Consider the following 16,639-nt stretch of genomic DNA (forward strand, 5'->3'; position numbering starts at 1 on the left):
GTTCACGAAATCTTTGCGGGAGTATGTAATTTCGTGTTCCAAATCGAGACCAAAAGACTCTTTATATAGGAGGCCAATAATAGAAACGAACAGACACAGCTTTTCGGAAAACAGTTATGTCTATTGGAACGGGTGCAACTATTCAAACGAATCGTTATGTCCGTTGGGAACGGGTGCAACTATTCAAACGAAACGTTATGCCCATTTCTATTATTCATATTCAATTACGCGTTTGGCTCGACGAGCGTGCACTCCGCACTACCCTAACTCGTTTCAAACTTAACGCATAATTGCATTGGCCTATAGTAAATCACATTACTACCAAAATGCATTGATGATACTAAAATCACCAACAGTGGAGTGCCTCATTAACAAGTTAGTTTCTAAAACACTTCCCATTTGACATGATCTCATGGTAGAATCTTTAAAATATAATAAATAAATAAATAAATAAATAAATAAATAAAAACAAAAAAGAGAATGATGATGAAAATAAATTTAATTACAATTGCAAGTCCCTTCAACATAAAATACACAAGATTGATACCAAATCCAAAACTTTAAAAACGATAACAACATTTAAGACAAGCTTAATGAATGAATTAATTTAAAGATCAACGAATTCCAATATCATGATGGGTGATTCCATATGAATGGTACTCCAAATGTTGGTGTTGATGTATTGGATTCTTCCTGATAGCATAGCATCCCAAAACATATATAGTAGTGAGGATTATAAGCACACAAACATTGAATATAGTTAGATATCTCCACTGTTTCCTTATGTTAGCCAACACTTGTCCTTTGCATGAATTGCAATCATAACACAAGATTTTCTCTCTATTCTTCCATGTTCTACAATCTGTATCGTTCACTGCTGGACCTGTTCTTGGTACTTCCCAGAATGTTTCATTCTTCATAGTGAATCCACATTGCACAGGTGGCTGACAGCATCCAACCTATTAATAATATAAACCGGTTATCCTATCCGCGGAACTGACAAAGACTAATAAACTATGGGAAATAGATACAACAACAATAATAGGACATGGATCAACTGCGAAAAGATGGAAAACCGTCAAAATTAGAATAACGTAACAAACCTGTTCGAAGGAGATGTTTCGTTGACACAGACCTACATCTACCAAACAACTTTTAATATCATTCCAATTTTTGTCGTTAATAACATATTGCTGCAACCAAGGAGAAAAATTCTCAACCCTATACTGTTGAATTCCTTTATCAGAGACCTTCTCAGCAACCACTTTATTAGTGACAAACAGTGCAAAAACAGTGAACAACATGAACCCTAATATAACAAAGAACGATGCAAGAAGGTAAGCATAGAGAGCCTCGTTGATGCGGAACAAGGAGCCCGTTATTCCGAGAATGGAAACGACGAAAATGAAGATGGTGCCGAAGAGGAGAGGATACATCAATACTTTGAGACAGTCGGTTTTATGAAAGTGGATGTAGGCGGAACCAACCATTCCGGCGAGCGAAAGGAATAAGGTTAGTATGTTAAGGAAACCAACCAATGTGTTGCTTATACGGAACATTTTTTGTTGGTTTTGGATTTGATTGTTTGGAGTTGTGAGTTGTTTTTGGAGAAAAAAACAACTGCTTTGCAGTGGTAACGGTTGCGCAGTCATGTGTTGTTTTAGGGTATATAGAGGGAATCAGTTAACGTAAGCATGTTAATATCGGATTCTTTTCTATTTAGAATTTTATATTATTATTATTCGATCACACCAGAAAGATTATTAAATAGAATTTAATTGTTAGACATCCCACGTTGTAAAATAAAATAATTTTACACTGAATTCTAAGATGTAAAATAATTTTCACGGGTGCAATTAACGTGCATAGATAAAATTCTATGCACCATGTTGTTATAGTCAGAAATATTACAAAAAAAAAAAATTAGAATTTGACAGCTTCACTCAATGAAATAAATCTCATCACAGTGTATGAATAACGGTAAAATTAATAAGTACGGCTGCTAGCCATTTGGAGGAATTTCAGTACAATGATAAAGATAGAATGGTAAGTACTACTCAACCACAAACAGAGAGAGAAAAGGAATAAGTTCCAGACATATTTCATACCCCCTCCCTAATGATTCCTGCTCTTCTTATGCATATTTTCTGTTTGGCATTCTCTCTCTTGCGCCTCTCCTCAATTGATCTAAATTCGGATCATTTGCCACCTGTCCATTTGTATCCAAGTTTGTTATTTTGTCCTTTGTGTCCTCATGATTAATTTCAATCATTACATTACTCCCCCATTGAAATTAACCTTGTCCTCAAGGTTAAGGTTAGGATAGTTGTCTTTGAATTCAGACAAATTTTCCCAAGTGGCAGCAGACACCGGTAAGCTATCTCACTGTACCAGAACTTGAGGTGTAGGGACCTGTTGGTGAAGCACAATTCTGGTCTGTATGATGGTGCGAGGCAGCAAAACTGGACCACACTCATTACTGGTCAAAGGAAGTGGTAGATAGTGCGCATCATGATCACCTTTGCATGGTTTCAGGGCTGACACGTGAAAGACGGGATGTATTTTGGCCGTAGGTGGAAGTAGCAACTTATAAGCGACAGAGCCAATCTTCGCAAGGACTTTAAAAGGACCAAAGTATCGGAGACCGAGCTTGTGATTACGGTGAAGAGTCACCGAGTGTTGGCGATACGACTGAAGTTTAACCAAAACCAAATCGCCTGCCTTAAATTCCAGGAACCTACGCTTGGAGTCAGCAAATTTCTTCATGGTGTGTTGTGCTTTCAGCAAGTTAACCTTGAGTGTGGCCAACACAGAATCGCGTTCTTGCAGTAAACTTTGGAGTGAAGGGGGATCTATAGGGCTCATATCATACTTGATGAGCATCGGAGGGTCCCTGCCGTAGACTGCCTTGAAAGGACACATGCCGATACTGTGATGAAAAGCTGTGTTGTACCACAGTTCTGCCCAAGGTAGCAGTCGTGACCAAGCTTTAGGATTTTCTCTTGTGAAACAGCGCAGGTACATCTCTAAACATTTGTTGACTGCTTCGGATTGACCGTCCGTTTGAGGATGGTAAGTCGTGTTCATGGCTAATGTAGTTCCACTGAGTTTAAATAGATGTGCCAGAATTGACTTGTGAAAATCTTGTCTCGATCGGAAATGATGGACTTAGGAAAACCATGCAACTTAACAATAGTATTCCTAAAAATCTCAGCAACCTTAACAGCAAAATAATCACTTTTAAGAGCTGTAAAGTGACTATACTTTGAAAGGCGATCAACAACAACAAACACAGCGGTGTAAGAGTGTGAACTAGGCAAGCTAGTGATGAAGTCCATCGAAATATCCACCCAAATTTGTGACGGAACAGGCAGTGGTTGTAGTAAACCTGCAGGTAGGGCAGTGGAAGCTTTAGCTTGTTGACAAATCAAGCACTGAGTTACAAAATTTTTGATGTCACGGTGCATCGTTGGCCAATAGAATTGGGACGTCAATCTAGACTTAGTGCGACTGATACCGGCATGGCCGCCAAGAGGGGAAGCATGAAACTCTTGTAATAAGGAAGTAATAATAGTCTTATCGGTTGGCACAAGTAATCTAGATTTCTAGAATAGCATATCATGGCGGACTTGGTAATGTGGATCAGTGCACACACCCATGAGACACTGGTTCCGAATGTCAGCTAAGTGGGGATCCTTAATAACAGCATCATGGATCAAATTGACTGCACCAGCATGAGGTGATGATAGTGCCAAAAAGAAGGAACGGGATAAGGCATCTGCAGCAAGATTTTCACAGCCCGGTTTATACTCAATGGTGAAATCATACCCCAAAAATTTATGCAACCAATGTTGTTGTTCCGGTGACTGAATTGTTTGATCTGTCAAAGCCTTCAAACTTTTTTGATCCGTCATGATGATGAATTTCTGGCCAATAAGATAGTGCCGAAATTTAGCAATCGCCTCGGTTATGGCATAGAGCTCGCGTACATATGCAGACTGTTTTTGCATCCTTGGAGAAAGCTTTTTGGAAAAGTAAGCAATTGGATGTTTCGCTTGACTGAGGATAACGCCTATACCGGACCCAGAAGCATCAGTTTCGAGAGTGAATTGTTGCTTAAAATCAGGCAGGGTAAGGACCGGTGCTTGCGTGATGGAAGCTCTAAGGGCATTAAAAGCTATTGTCGCTTGAGGATGCCAAACAAATGCGTCTTTTTTTAATAGAGCAATCAGTGGGGCTGCAATGGTAGCGTAGCCTCTGATAAACCGACGATACTATCCCGACAAGCCTAAGAAACCTCGAAGTTGTTTGATGTTGGTTGGAAGAGGCCAATCAATAACAGCCTTAATCTTAGAATTATCCATTTCCATTCCACGGTTAGAGATTGTGTGCCCCAAATAGTCCACCCGAGTCATGCCAAAACAACATTTCGACAATTTGGCAAATAGGGTGTTGTGGCGCAGAAATTTCGACGAGGAGGTGGAAGACCCACTGGTTCACCAAACACATCCATAAAATTTGAAAGCAGAGCATGTAAGTCAGGTGGTAAGTCCTCTGGCAGTGATTGTGTTGACTGATTCGGAGTTCCCACATTCTTGAAATGTAGCATAAAGGAGGATGCAATGGAATTTGTGTTCTGAAGGCGACGAATATGATGGAATTGGGATTGACCCAAAGTAGGAGCTTGTTCACCATGGAGAGTGATAAATGAATTATGCAGATAAAATTTAATGGATAGGGCATCGTAATCCGCTATATGCGGTCCCAATGTTTTCAACCAAGGGGCACCCAAAACTAAATCAGCTCCGGGGAAAGACAGTAAGTACACCGGAACATGAAGCATATGACCTTGAACTGAGACCGGTAAATCAGGATTGTAGCCTTCAGAAGTTAAATTGCTACCATTACCAACCATCACTTGGAATTTACCTGCGGAATATACTGGGATTTTGAGACAATGAGCAATCCGTGGTTGAAGAAAATTGTCTGAACTTCCACTATCCAAAAGGATTTGAATCTCCATGCCTTGTATATTCCCCTTAAAGCGCATGGTGCCGGCTCCCATCGAACCATTAAAAGCATTGAACGATAAATGATGCTCCGGTATTTGGTCTTGATCACTGAGGTTTGGGGTTGGGTCGGGGAAAGCAATTTGGGTTTCAACTGTCTCATCGTTGTCCACTAGCAACAGGTATAGATGTTTATTAGGGCACTTGTGTGACATGGTGAATTTGGCATCACAATAGTAACAGAGACCTTTATCTCGTCGAAGTTGAATTTCAGCTGGTGTGATGCTTTTGACATTAGGATTACGAGGTGGGTTGTAAGGTGGTTTGGACGGTGGTGTTGGAAGTAATAGTGGCAAGTTTGTGTTTCTTTGAGTGACGGTAGGGAAAGGTTTGGTGGATTGGGCCGTATAAGTGTTCTTTGTTGGGCCTGAGTATTTCTCCTCAAACAATTTTGCCAGGGCTAGGGCTTTCGATATGGAATTAGGGGTTAGGGCTACAACATCGCGTTTGAGATCTGGTTTCAGCCTACTAATAAAACAATCCAGGATGGCAGTAGGACTAAGTCCGTCGACCCTGTTAGGTAAGGCGGTGAAAGCGGTGTAATACGAAGCAACTGTGGTTGTTTGGCAAAGCTTAAAAAGAGACTGACATGGTGATTCATACGGCGACGTACCAAATTCTAGTTCAAGGGAGCGTGTGAACGCCGACCAGGACTGAAAAGGGTTGTTGCGTGCCATCATCTGAAACCAAGGCACTACTTCTTTGTCCATGTGCACTGCAGAAATAGTGAGGCGTTGTGGGTCTGGAGTTGCGTAATGTTGAATGCAGTATAGGGCGAGAAATAAAAAAGATTTGGAAATATTGATCCAGGAATTATTGTCCACAGAGATGGAGAGATGCCATTCAATAGTTTCTATGGTTTCGAGCTCGGGTTTGAATAAACAAAAGATAAAAATATATAAACAGGAAAAAATAAACACATTCTTAGAAGAGAAATAACTTATCAGGAATGTAAATATATTCACTCTTCACAAACATACACTTACCAACCCGTTATACTCAACCTACGATACTCATCTATGTCATCACGTATCTCTCACATAAGCGTCCATCTCTGGAGCACAAACGAGATCATCTCACAACCAAGGTTATCTCTAACGCGAAGTCGCGAGAACATCCATATTCTCGCGTCGGCGATCTCTCGCGAGCTGCTCAAGCACGAAAGCATTAAGAACAGATACAAACAGTGAATGCTAGCTCTAAATCTATCTCTAGAGTTCAGAACCAACAGAATATCATCCTAGATAAAGATTCAAGCAGTTTATCTCTAAAGCAACTCAAATCTCCAGCACAGAGCAAAAATCTAGAACAATATTAACACAGATTTATAAAGCAAGTTAAATATAACTTTATAATCGGTAAATATACATAAGATTCATGTAAATATACAAACAAACCCAACACAAAGAAATACACAAAGAATAGAAGAGATAAACCAAACATCTCGCGGATTGTCAGCTCCGGTTGATGAGAAATCCACCTCCGATCTTCCAAGTGCATGACCCAGTGTTGTTTTCTAAGCTAATCTTGATATAAGAATAAAAATGATGGAGTTGGAACTAAAAACTCTCCAAAACCATAACCCTAAAATGGTTCAATTGAAGAAATATAAAGACAATTCTGCGCAGGTCCGCTAAGCGGGCAAACCTCGCTGAGTGGACTACAATTATTACAAAAATATCTAGAACAGTAAACAGGGGTCCGCTCAGCGGCCAGACCTCCACTTAGCGGCCAGGAAAATTGGTTTGCCACTGGAAAGCGCGCTGGACGGGCGCTCAATGGAGCTTGCTGAACAAAACTTCTCCAAAATTGCTCCAAAGTGTTCCAAACTTGCCCGCTTCATTCCAAGCTTCCCAAAATATAAAATACCTACAAAAACATAAAGAAAAGCTAGTAAATGATTCATAAAACAAATGAAAACTAAAGTATGCGAATATATACACAAAAGTGGGGATTTTATTACAAAATCAGAATGAATAGAATCGATAAGTGCCATAATTATATACTCAAAATAACAACATTTTGGCACTTATCAAACTCTCCCCAACTTGAAACTTTGTTTGTCCTAAAAAAATGTCAAATAAATCAAAGAATTGAAAGTAATAAACCAAAGAATTATGAATCAACAAGTTTTGAAAACCAAAAACAAATGTATGGCTCAATACAAAAACGTATAAACAAAGTAAATACTTACCACTATACTACAACGACAACATGTAAATGAAACGAATCCTAAGAACAAAAAGCATACAAAACATTCTAACACAATACATGCTATCTCATGAATCACGCCTAGCAAAATTTCATCAATGGATGAAGAACACACAAAGGTGAAGAACTTTTAACACTCATCCAACAATCTTGCAAACAAAAGATTAAATTATGCATTCATCCAAAAATCACATTGAAGATACAAAAGCAAGAATCACAAGGACTTTTCAAGGTTGTAATGTGGCTTGGTTAACAAACATGGGATATATCCTAAAGCTAATCGAAACAAAAACTTGCCTAAACCTAAGGGAGTGATCAATCCACAAAGTTATAAGCAATAAAATCTCGATTAAACTTCTTCCTTAACCACAAGTTTCTCAAACCAATCACAATACTTATTAGCACAATTATTCGCTTCTATTTTATTTTTCTTTTTCAAAACCTTTTCTCCTTTTTTTTCTTTTCTTTTCACATTTTTTTTTCTTTTTCACTTTTTTTCTTTTCAACCTCATAGCAACAACCAAATAAGTAGCAATCATTTCTCTCCCCAACTTGAATTCAACCACACCATCACATGCATACTCCCTACTTTCTAAGGCAAGGTAAAAATTCATAGCAAAAGTCATGGTTGAGGGTTCAAGAAAACAAAGAATCAATCATCCATGCAAAAATGAGAACTAAACACTCAATGATAAGCATTTAGCAAAAACAACATGGACATTGACAAAAAGGCTCAAAAGGGTTTACAAATGATCACACACTCACAAGGTGAATTGACTATTTGGTTATGGTGGTTGTGCTCAAAATGAAACAAAATGCCTTGATCCTTTTCATGCTTTCATAAAATCAACATAAACAAAAGATTAAGCATAATAAAATCCAGTTAAAACAAAGATTGTGGCCTCCAGCATATATGAACAATGGAAAGCTTCCTCACATTTATTATTTGGCAACTAAAGTGATTCAATCAATAAGCAAGTAATGCAAAAGAATGAATGGTATGGTAATTGTACAAATGAAAAGTTTCCTAAACATGTTATGCTATAGAAAGCGATAAATGAGTACCTTGAATGATACAACTTCAAAAACAATATCCTACCATACATCCGCAAGTTGAAACACTCAAGCTTTGGAAAATAACCTCAAAAATCTTCGAATTACCGAACAAAATTCAAGTACAAACAACCAATAAAAGAATTAGAAAAATAAAACTAGTATATACTACTAATTAGCCTTGGTGAAAGTGGGAAAAAATGAGTGAACCAAGTGGAATAGGAACCCCGCTGGTACAGAGCAGAAAAACAAAATTCTGCTATGCTCGCTTAGCGGAGCTGAGCTCGCTAAGCGATGACAGTAAAATTCAGAAAAACCAGAACAGAATTATGTGTTTCATCCCCTCCACTTAACCTAAATACCTCTTAAACATAAAAATAAACAAAATTTTACAACCGTTGGGGTGCCTCCCAACAAGCGCTTGTTTTACGTCGTTAGCTCGACGCCTTTATTGTTTCGGTGTTTGGAAAGTAGCTTCCTCCCGTCATGCCATGGTGACGTCTCACCGCACAAGCCTAAAGAAAGTGTCCTAACCAACCACTCAACAAACGTTACGGGTACAAATATATACAACAATTAAACGAACATAAAGGAAAACACAAGTATACGAATATGTACATGAACAAACACATATATACAAACATGAAACACATATAACTATTAACATACACAAAGAGAAAGTTGGTGAATGTTGGATGCACAAGTTGAAAAGTGAAGATTTGTGTCATACCCCAAAATTTGCTCTCCTGATTTTATTCCTACGGGTTTATGCTTTGCATATTATTTGCGTAACTGTGCATTTATTCATACATACGTTCATTTTATGCATTTCTATTCTAGTGCATGATTTAATGGCTATAGTTTGATTTATTAAATTATCGTGGTTTGTGGGTTTAATATTTAATTCAATCTTAATTTAAATTGAATTTTAAATTAAAACTATTAAACCATTTTAATTCGTTATACTAATATTTTATCTTTTTTTTGGTATTGTTTGTTTGCTCTTACTAATGTGTTTAGGTACAAAAAGAAGAAGCCCAATCTTACCTTCAAGAAAGCCCATGACCCTAAGGGAAGCCTTAATTCCATTATTTTATTTTTATGAGTTTTATTAATATTGATTTGAATTTTTATTCATTTTTAATATTGAATAAATCATAAAAATATGGAGATTAAATCACAATTGTTATTATAAGTGTTTCTAGAAACTAAAGATTTGGCGTATGAAATTGGGTGGAAGATTGAGTTAACATAATTGAGACCAAAATATCAAATCAAATCACAATCATACCAATTGAAAAAGATTTGAATCAACTTCCTTAACCTAATTCAATCCTTTATATATGCAGAGCAATCCTAGACACAAGGGGGTTTTTTTTTTGGGACGAAATTCATAAGGATTCTGCAGCTTCATGACCGCTAAAGACTCAAAAAAAAATTCCAAGAAAAAGTGAACTCGGATTTGGAGATTGAGGCAAGTCTGAAGACTCTTGAAGATCGAATCGTGTTCCTAGGCCATCTCTGAAGCTTTTTCAATCATCACCATCGCTCCAGGCGTTCGGAATCTCGCTCCATTCGCTCACGGTTTGCAGACTCTAACTTTGAATTCGAATTCCATGTTTTACGCATTCTAAACATAATTTGCTCATGTATTCACGTTTGTGATGATATTCCGATGATGTCTAGAGTGTTTGATTTAAGTTTGAGTACAGGAACCTTAATTCACCATGGCTAGGTTTCCAAGGTCAGGATTTGGGGGTATTGAGTTAGAAGAAGAATTGGGCGAAATTAACACCTCCATCAGATTCGTGGGCTAGCATATAGTGAATCTAGAATATCGTTTTGTGTTTATCAATGGTTATTCGCAGGTTTTAAAGTGGAAGGGCTATGGCTATGGTGAAAAACCGTAGGTAAAAGTTGCTGTATTTTCCAGAACGCAACGAAGAAGAAAGCAAGGAACTGGGCGCGATATATTGTTAAATCCAAATTTCTAACTTTGTTTTTCTACTTACTTATTAGGAGGGAGATTACTAACAGCGAGCGAACTTCAGCATAGTGGCAAGGCACGTTGTTGGTAAGCGGGACGACCTGGGTTCGATCCCAGCGTCGTGCAATATTTTTCCTTAATTTTCTTGTTTCAGATCACATGCGCTACAGATGTGAAGGGCTACCATGCACCTCTCCTTTCCAACCATCTGATTATATTCATCTTAGATCTGAAGCCCACGAAGACGAAGGACCACCACGGGAACTCAAACACGCACCACACAGAATCAGCAACTAAGAATTTTTCAATTCTTTATACTTAATTACATAATCTTTTTTTAATTATTTATGTTTATATATATGTTTTTTGTTATTTGTTTTTCTTTTACTCATAAAAACAATTTATTTTCTAAAAACTTTTATTTTACATAATAATGTTTATATTATTCATAATATCCTTCTAATTTATTTATTTATTTTCTTAAATATTTATTGTTAACTATTTATTTATTTTAATTAAATAATTTATTTAAATATCTTTCATAATTCCTATTTATTTTATTTTAATTCATAAAAATTCATAAAAAAGGTTTTTGTGCCTGGTTTTATTTTCTTTCTTCGGTTTAATTAATTAGGTTGCGAAACCAATAATTAATTATATCGATCTGTCACTTTATTCAAATTACGCCCAAATCAGGGTTTACAAGATTTAACCCTACACTGAAAATATTTATCTTTCTGTGCTTTCTTTAGGGGTTGACTTTTCAAATGCTTTCCGACTACGTGCCACGTCAAATGCAAAGCTAAGTATTCATTTAAATTTCAAAGTCTATTTTGTTTCCTTTTGATTTTAGGGTTTACCCTTTATACTTTTTTGAACTATGCATACACTCACTCCTCTCTTCTGCCTTTGCTTTTGCCATATATTTTCAGGGTTAACCCCGAGATTAACCCCGACCGCCAACCATATCAGATCAAATTCGAAGCTAAGTACTTATTTATTTATTTATTTTAAATTTCTTTATCTTTTTATTTTTTAGGGTTAGCTTTATTTGCCTCCGAACCGATAACGCACTCACCCTATTTTTGTTTTCCATTTTTCCCACCTTTTCAGGGTTTGTCAAATTGCCAAAGCTACGAATATCGGTAACCCTAAACCCTGATCTTGATTATTACTTGTGTTAAATCTATTTGCTTTATTTTTTCCCGCTGGTTTCAATTCCCCTCTCCTCCGCTGGTTGCAATTTCCCTTCCCCGTTATTGTTACTTTAACTGCTAATATTAGTTGCTGTGGTTTGTAATTTTAGGGAGTGCAACTCTGAATTGAATTAGAATCACCTAATTAGAAGATAATATAATTGAATATAATCACGTGATTGCTGCACCCACGCACTCTTTTGGGGTAACCTCTCTGTTGCCTTGTTGCCTGTTGCCTTGTTGTCTGTTGCCTTGTTGCCTGTTGCCTTTGTTTTTTTTGCAGAATAGCCATGTCCCTCGAATTCGAGGATACCTCAACTCTGTTGCCTCGATACAAATAAAAGTCATAAGTCCCTAAAATGATGCTGCTGTCGGTACACGAATATGACTTCGACCCTCGAAAGTTGCCTACGAAAGGTTGAGGTATCCTCTAGCTGCCTACGAAAAGGCTATTCTGATCCTTCCCTTAGACTACCTGCCTCTCTATGGCATGGGTCAGTCTTATGGCGAACGATAATGCGATGACCCGTTTACATCCAAATGAAAGGCTTCCTGTCCACTTATGGTAAGGATAGACCCTTTAACCCTGAAAGGCTAAAAGAAATTTTTTATCAACTATCAAGGTAATTTGCCCTTAATTGCCTGCTCTGGTTTAAATATTTTTCCTAAACATTTTCAAGGCTACGCTCATTTACGAGCTAAAGTCCTTGTCTCTTCTTCTACATTTCTTTTCAAAACGAGCAAAGCAATTAAGAGCCCATGGAAAACCATGGATGCAGAGGGTGCCTTACACCTTCCCTTTGCATAATTACCCCCCGAACCCTGTTTTTATTTAAAAGGTTTTTCCTGTTCTTTTAGCCTTTCCTAAAATTGGATAAAATAAAAGTCGGTGGCGACTCATGCTTAACCGCGACATTTCAAATAAGGTCAGTTCACCGTATTACAGAACTGGCGACTCTGTTGGGGATAATTTTCTTATAAAAGAGGGGTTACCTTAAAAGCTTAGGATTCACTTAAATGTTTTCTATTGTTTGCTTTGCTTGCTTTATTTTTCAGGGCTGTTTTGGGAATTAACTGAAGGACGAATCTTATACCCGGATTCAAGTACACGTAAGATAGGAAGTGGCATAGTCATGGCGACCTCCTTCATGTATGTGGAGGATTGGTCAATATGAGAGTTCACGCTTAAGTTAGGCCTCTATGGGTGTTTGCATGCTTCTCTTGTATGAGGGAGGTTCGTGCGGATGTCCGTGGGTGAGTCGGAGCTTAAGGACCTTTAGTTACCTTTAACCCATCTTGACTTTTAGGAACGTAGTGGGGGGACTACTCTTGATGTATGTTGAGAGCATAGTCGCTACCCGATACTACAACTCAGATAGGTTCTTTCTCAAAGTATCATTGCATGGTATGTATGTATCATGTTCGAGGGTGCTTTAAGAGGGCTGACAATTCTGGGTCACTTGGTAGAACCCGTTGCTGATATCATCTCTATCCTTAGAAATACCTTTGGGGAAGGGTACCTCACATGATCTAAACTCCATGCAAGCCGAGCCTAAGGGAATTGTGTGACTTGTGTGAATTGTGTGAATTGTGTGACTTGTGTGACTTGTGTGACTTGTGTGACTTGTTTGTGTTTGATACCAACCTTTGTTTCCTCGCAGGTTTTGTTGAAAGGACTCGTTTGTCCTTACTATCTCACACTATGCCTAATGAACTGCATTCGCATAACATCATGACATCATGACATCATAAGCATATAATGATTTAACTAACCCTTTCAAGGATCTTAGGAATTTAGGACGCACAATTTCAGGTGCTCTTATCAAGGATCGAATTCCGATCAAGGGGCAAGAGGATTTATTTTCCTCTGGCCACATACCTTCCAATTCAGAGACTCAATACCTATCAAGGGGTAAGGGGATTTATTTTCCTCTAGCCATATACTTTCAAATTCAAAAGTATCCCGAATCAGAGGCGATGACCCACTCGATATGGTGAGCTTGATTCCCAAAGAGGAACGTTCAAAGACGAAAGTCAGAATTCTTCAGACAAAGACGCGACCAAATCACTTTTTAATGTTGCTAACTAAATTCCTAAAGATCCTTGAAAAGATTGCATTTGCATTCATAACATCACATAGAACTAACTTTTCCTTTCAGGTCGACCAACTGGTCAGACAGATACCATCAACAAATCAATCTCTATCAGATGAACATTCTGGAAGCTTGACCCCCAGACTTCTGAAACATTCCAATCAGATATACATTCCGGAAGCTCGAACCCCGGACATTCTGAAAGTTCCAATCAGATGAACATTCTGGAAGCTTGACCCCCAGACTTCTGAAACATTCCAATCAGATATACATTCCAGAAGCTCGAACCCCGGACATTCTGAAAGTTCCAATCAGATGAACATTCTGGAAGCTTGACCCCCAGACTTCTGAAACATTCCAATCAGATATACATTCCGGAAGCTCGAACCCCGAACATTCTGAAAGTTCCAATCAGATGAACATTCTGGAAGCTTGACCCCCAGACTTCTGAAACATTCTTATTAGATACACATTCTGGAAGCTCGAACCCCGGATACTCTGAATCTCTACACCAGTTCTACAACAACGACGCAAGCCAGATACACCTAAGCGTCAATTCACCAAAATCAATATGTCGTCGGCTCAAACATTACAACATCCGTTGAAGATCAGATTGATTACTCCGAGGGATGCTCCTAAGAATTCTAACACCTCTGGCTATAAACTTAATACGAGGTGCGCGTACCAACATTCCTGGACATTACAAAAACCATTGCTGGACATTGAGGAATAAGATTCAAGATCTAATCAATAACGGGGAAATCAAATTCAACCCTCCCGAAACTCCTGTGGTGATCACCGCTCCTATGCCTAGTCATGACAAGGCTGATTGACGTCTAAACGGGCGGACTTTTGGATCATTATATCTACTTTCATTTGCATGTCTCTTTTCTGTTTGTTTAAACATTCGAATCATGATAGACATTATCTGTTTTAATAATCATCATCAGTGCATTGCATATGTTCGTCTTGAATAAATTATTTCGCTATCACTCATCTAAATTGCATCTTTACTTTGCATGTGTTTTATGATACTCAACTCCTGCTAAAGATGTATACCTTTTGAGGGAGGATGACGAAAACGATACTGCAACCTCATACAATATGCTTTTGAACGGACTATGCTGATGATGTACAGGCATTGTTTCAATTCCTAAACAATGGAGATATAAGGATGTTAATCCCTCGTCAACCCCTTTGAGCCTAAGAAGTAGAAGTTTCTTTCTTGTACTAATTAAAACCCTTGATTATAACCTGGGGCAGGGTAGTTCTCAGTTAATTTGGCTGTGCATTCTATTTTAAGAGAATCATTCAGTACGCCTTTCAATAAAGGCTTCAATCACAAGCGTTCATCCGCACACTTTAAAGAAGCGTTCATCCCCAACGATGGTTCATCAATCATTAAGCAAGGCAGTCAATATTTTTCAAAAAACAAAAATGATGAAAAAACACATATACAAAGAAAAGCCTGCTAAGTCAAAATCAAAAAGAAGACTTAGGCAAAAATCAAGGCATCCCGCTGACTGTAAGCCCAAAATTGGCAATTCAGGCAAAAGTTAGGGATATCAAAAAGATGAAAAAAGAGAAGTCGATAAATTCCTGAACAACACATTGTTGTGACTACCAAAAGGAAGAAGTGACTGCCATCTCAAAAGTTCTCTTTGCTTGTGAACCATCATCATTATCAAAGGTGCCAATCCAAAAGTCTCTTGGAACCTGAATGCATAAGTTGAAATTAACTGAGTTTAGGACTGAAGATCATCACGAAGAGGGGTGGGTACAATCAAATTTTGAGCCTTTATCCTTCGTTTCTTAAACCGTGAACCAAGCCACGTTACAACCCTTGAAAGTCCTAACTGAAGCATGGTTAGTTCAAAAGCATACTGTCACCAAAAAGGTATCCTGACTCCTTAAGATTTACCACAAATGCTGAGTTGACACTTCGTTTTTTTACAAACATCACGTTTTTATAAACATCATGCTTTTACATATCCAGTTTTAATGTTTTTCAACAAACTCAAGACAGACATATGCATTGCATCTCATGAGTTCATTATTAAACAAATTCTGCTACATAATTTCAAATGATAACAACAGAAAGAATTTGCACAGGGTACAACTAATGACTGAAAGTTATCCCGACAGACAAGATTACTCCAAGAAGAAATGTCTCCTACGTATACAAGGGGCACGACACGCTTTGCCCAATCAATCTGGGGCAATCAAGTCAAGATTCGAAGAATCTCTCAAATGGTAAAAAGACAAAGGCATACATCCCAAGAGGATTTTAAACTATTTCCCGATCAATCTGGGGCAATCAAGTCAAGATTCGAAGAATCTCTCAAGGGTGCCAAAACAATCAGGGGCATGCATCCAAGTAAATCTGAATTTATTTCCAATCAACATGGGGCATTGTCCTGGGCCTATGATTACGAGGGGCATGACGCCCATAGTGCACATCTCATAAAATCCTCGCGAGGCGAATCTTTCCAATGTCCCTACTAGCAGGGGCAAAGCTATGCAAGATATGTTCAACACTTCGATCAATACTCATTGGCGTGTTCCAATCAATACGAGTCCAGGAATGGAAAGTACTATAATCACTAGGGGCAACGTTCAAGACATCCATATCTTCCCACAAAGCCGATTTCACAGGATTATATCCCCACAGATTAATCATTAAGAAGATATCTTCAAATGCTCTCGTCCCGACAAAGACATGGCTCCCCAACAGAGTTTACATCTTCAACACTACCGGCTCTCCAACACTTTGCTCTTCTCCAACATGGTTTATTAATATCTCTAATCCCCAAACAGGGAACATCAAGTTACTGATCATCCCCAAGCAGAAATCATAAATCCCCAGCTGAGCATCTTCAAGATAAGATCAAACATCAAAATTACAATGACATGGAGATCCACCTTCTCAATCAAGATGTGTCAAATAGCATAAATCATAGTCATACGTCATAAATCATAAACATATTCATACAATTGCAAACATGTTCATACATAATACATAATGCATCG

General features: G+C 38.1%; 1 protein-coding gene across 1 annotated transcript; it reads right to left on the reverse strand.

Annotated features, from left to right (window-relative positions):
• Positions 1–614: 614 nt before the first annotated feature.
• On the reverse strand, positions 615–1,559 carry LOC131597343 (tetraspanin-11-like). Its single transcript, XM_058870048.1, has 2 exons — positions 1,104–1,559; positions 615–959 (listed from the first exon to the last, which is right to left on the reverse strand). Exons 1-2 carry the CDS (start codon positions 1,557–1,559, stop codon positions 615–617), a joined length of 801 nt encoding a protein of 266 aa, XP_058726031.1.
• Between the last annotated feature and the right edge of the window lie 15,080 nt (positions 1,560–16,639).

The sequence above is a fragment of the Vicia villosa genome, linkage group LG4, assembly GCF_029867415.1.
Source record: "Vicia villosa cultivar HV-30 ecotype Madison, WI linkage group LG4, Vvil1.0, whole genome shotgun sequence".
Taxonomy (NCBI): domain Eukaryota; kingdom Viridiplantae; phylum Streptophyta; class Magnoliopsida; order Fabales; family Fabaceae; genus Vicia; species Vicia villosa.

Bases quoted from the DNA above. Each gene is read 5' to 3' on its own strand.
- LOC131597343 (XM_058870048.1), bottom strand. From the start codon at position 1,559: ATGTTCCGTATAAGCAACACATTGGTTGGTTTCCTTAACATACTAACC. The intron at 960-1,103 runs GTTTGTTACGTT...TATTATTAATAG, and splicing joins GAAACATCTCCTTCGAACAG to GTTGGATGCTGTCAGCCACC.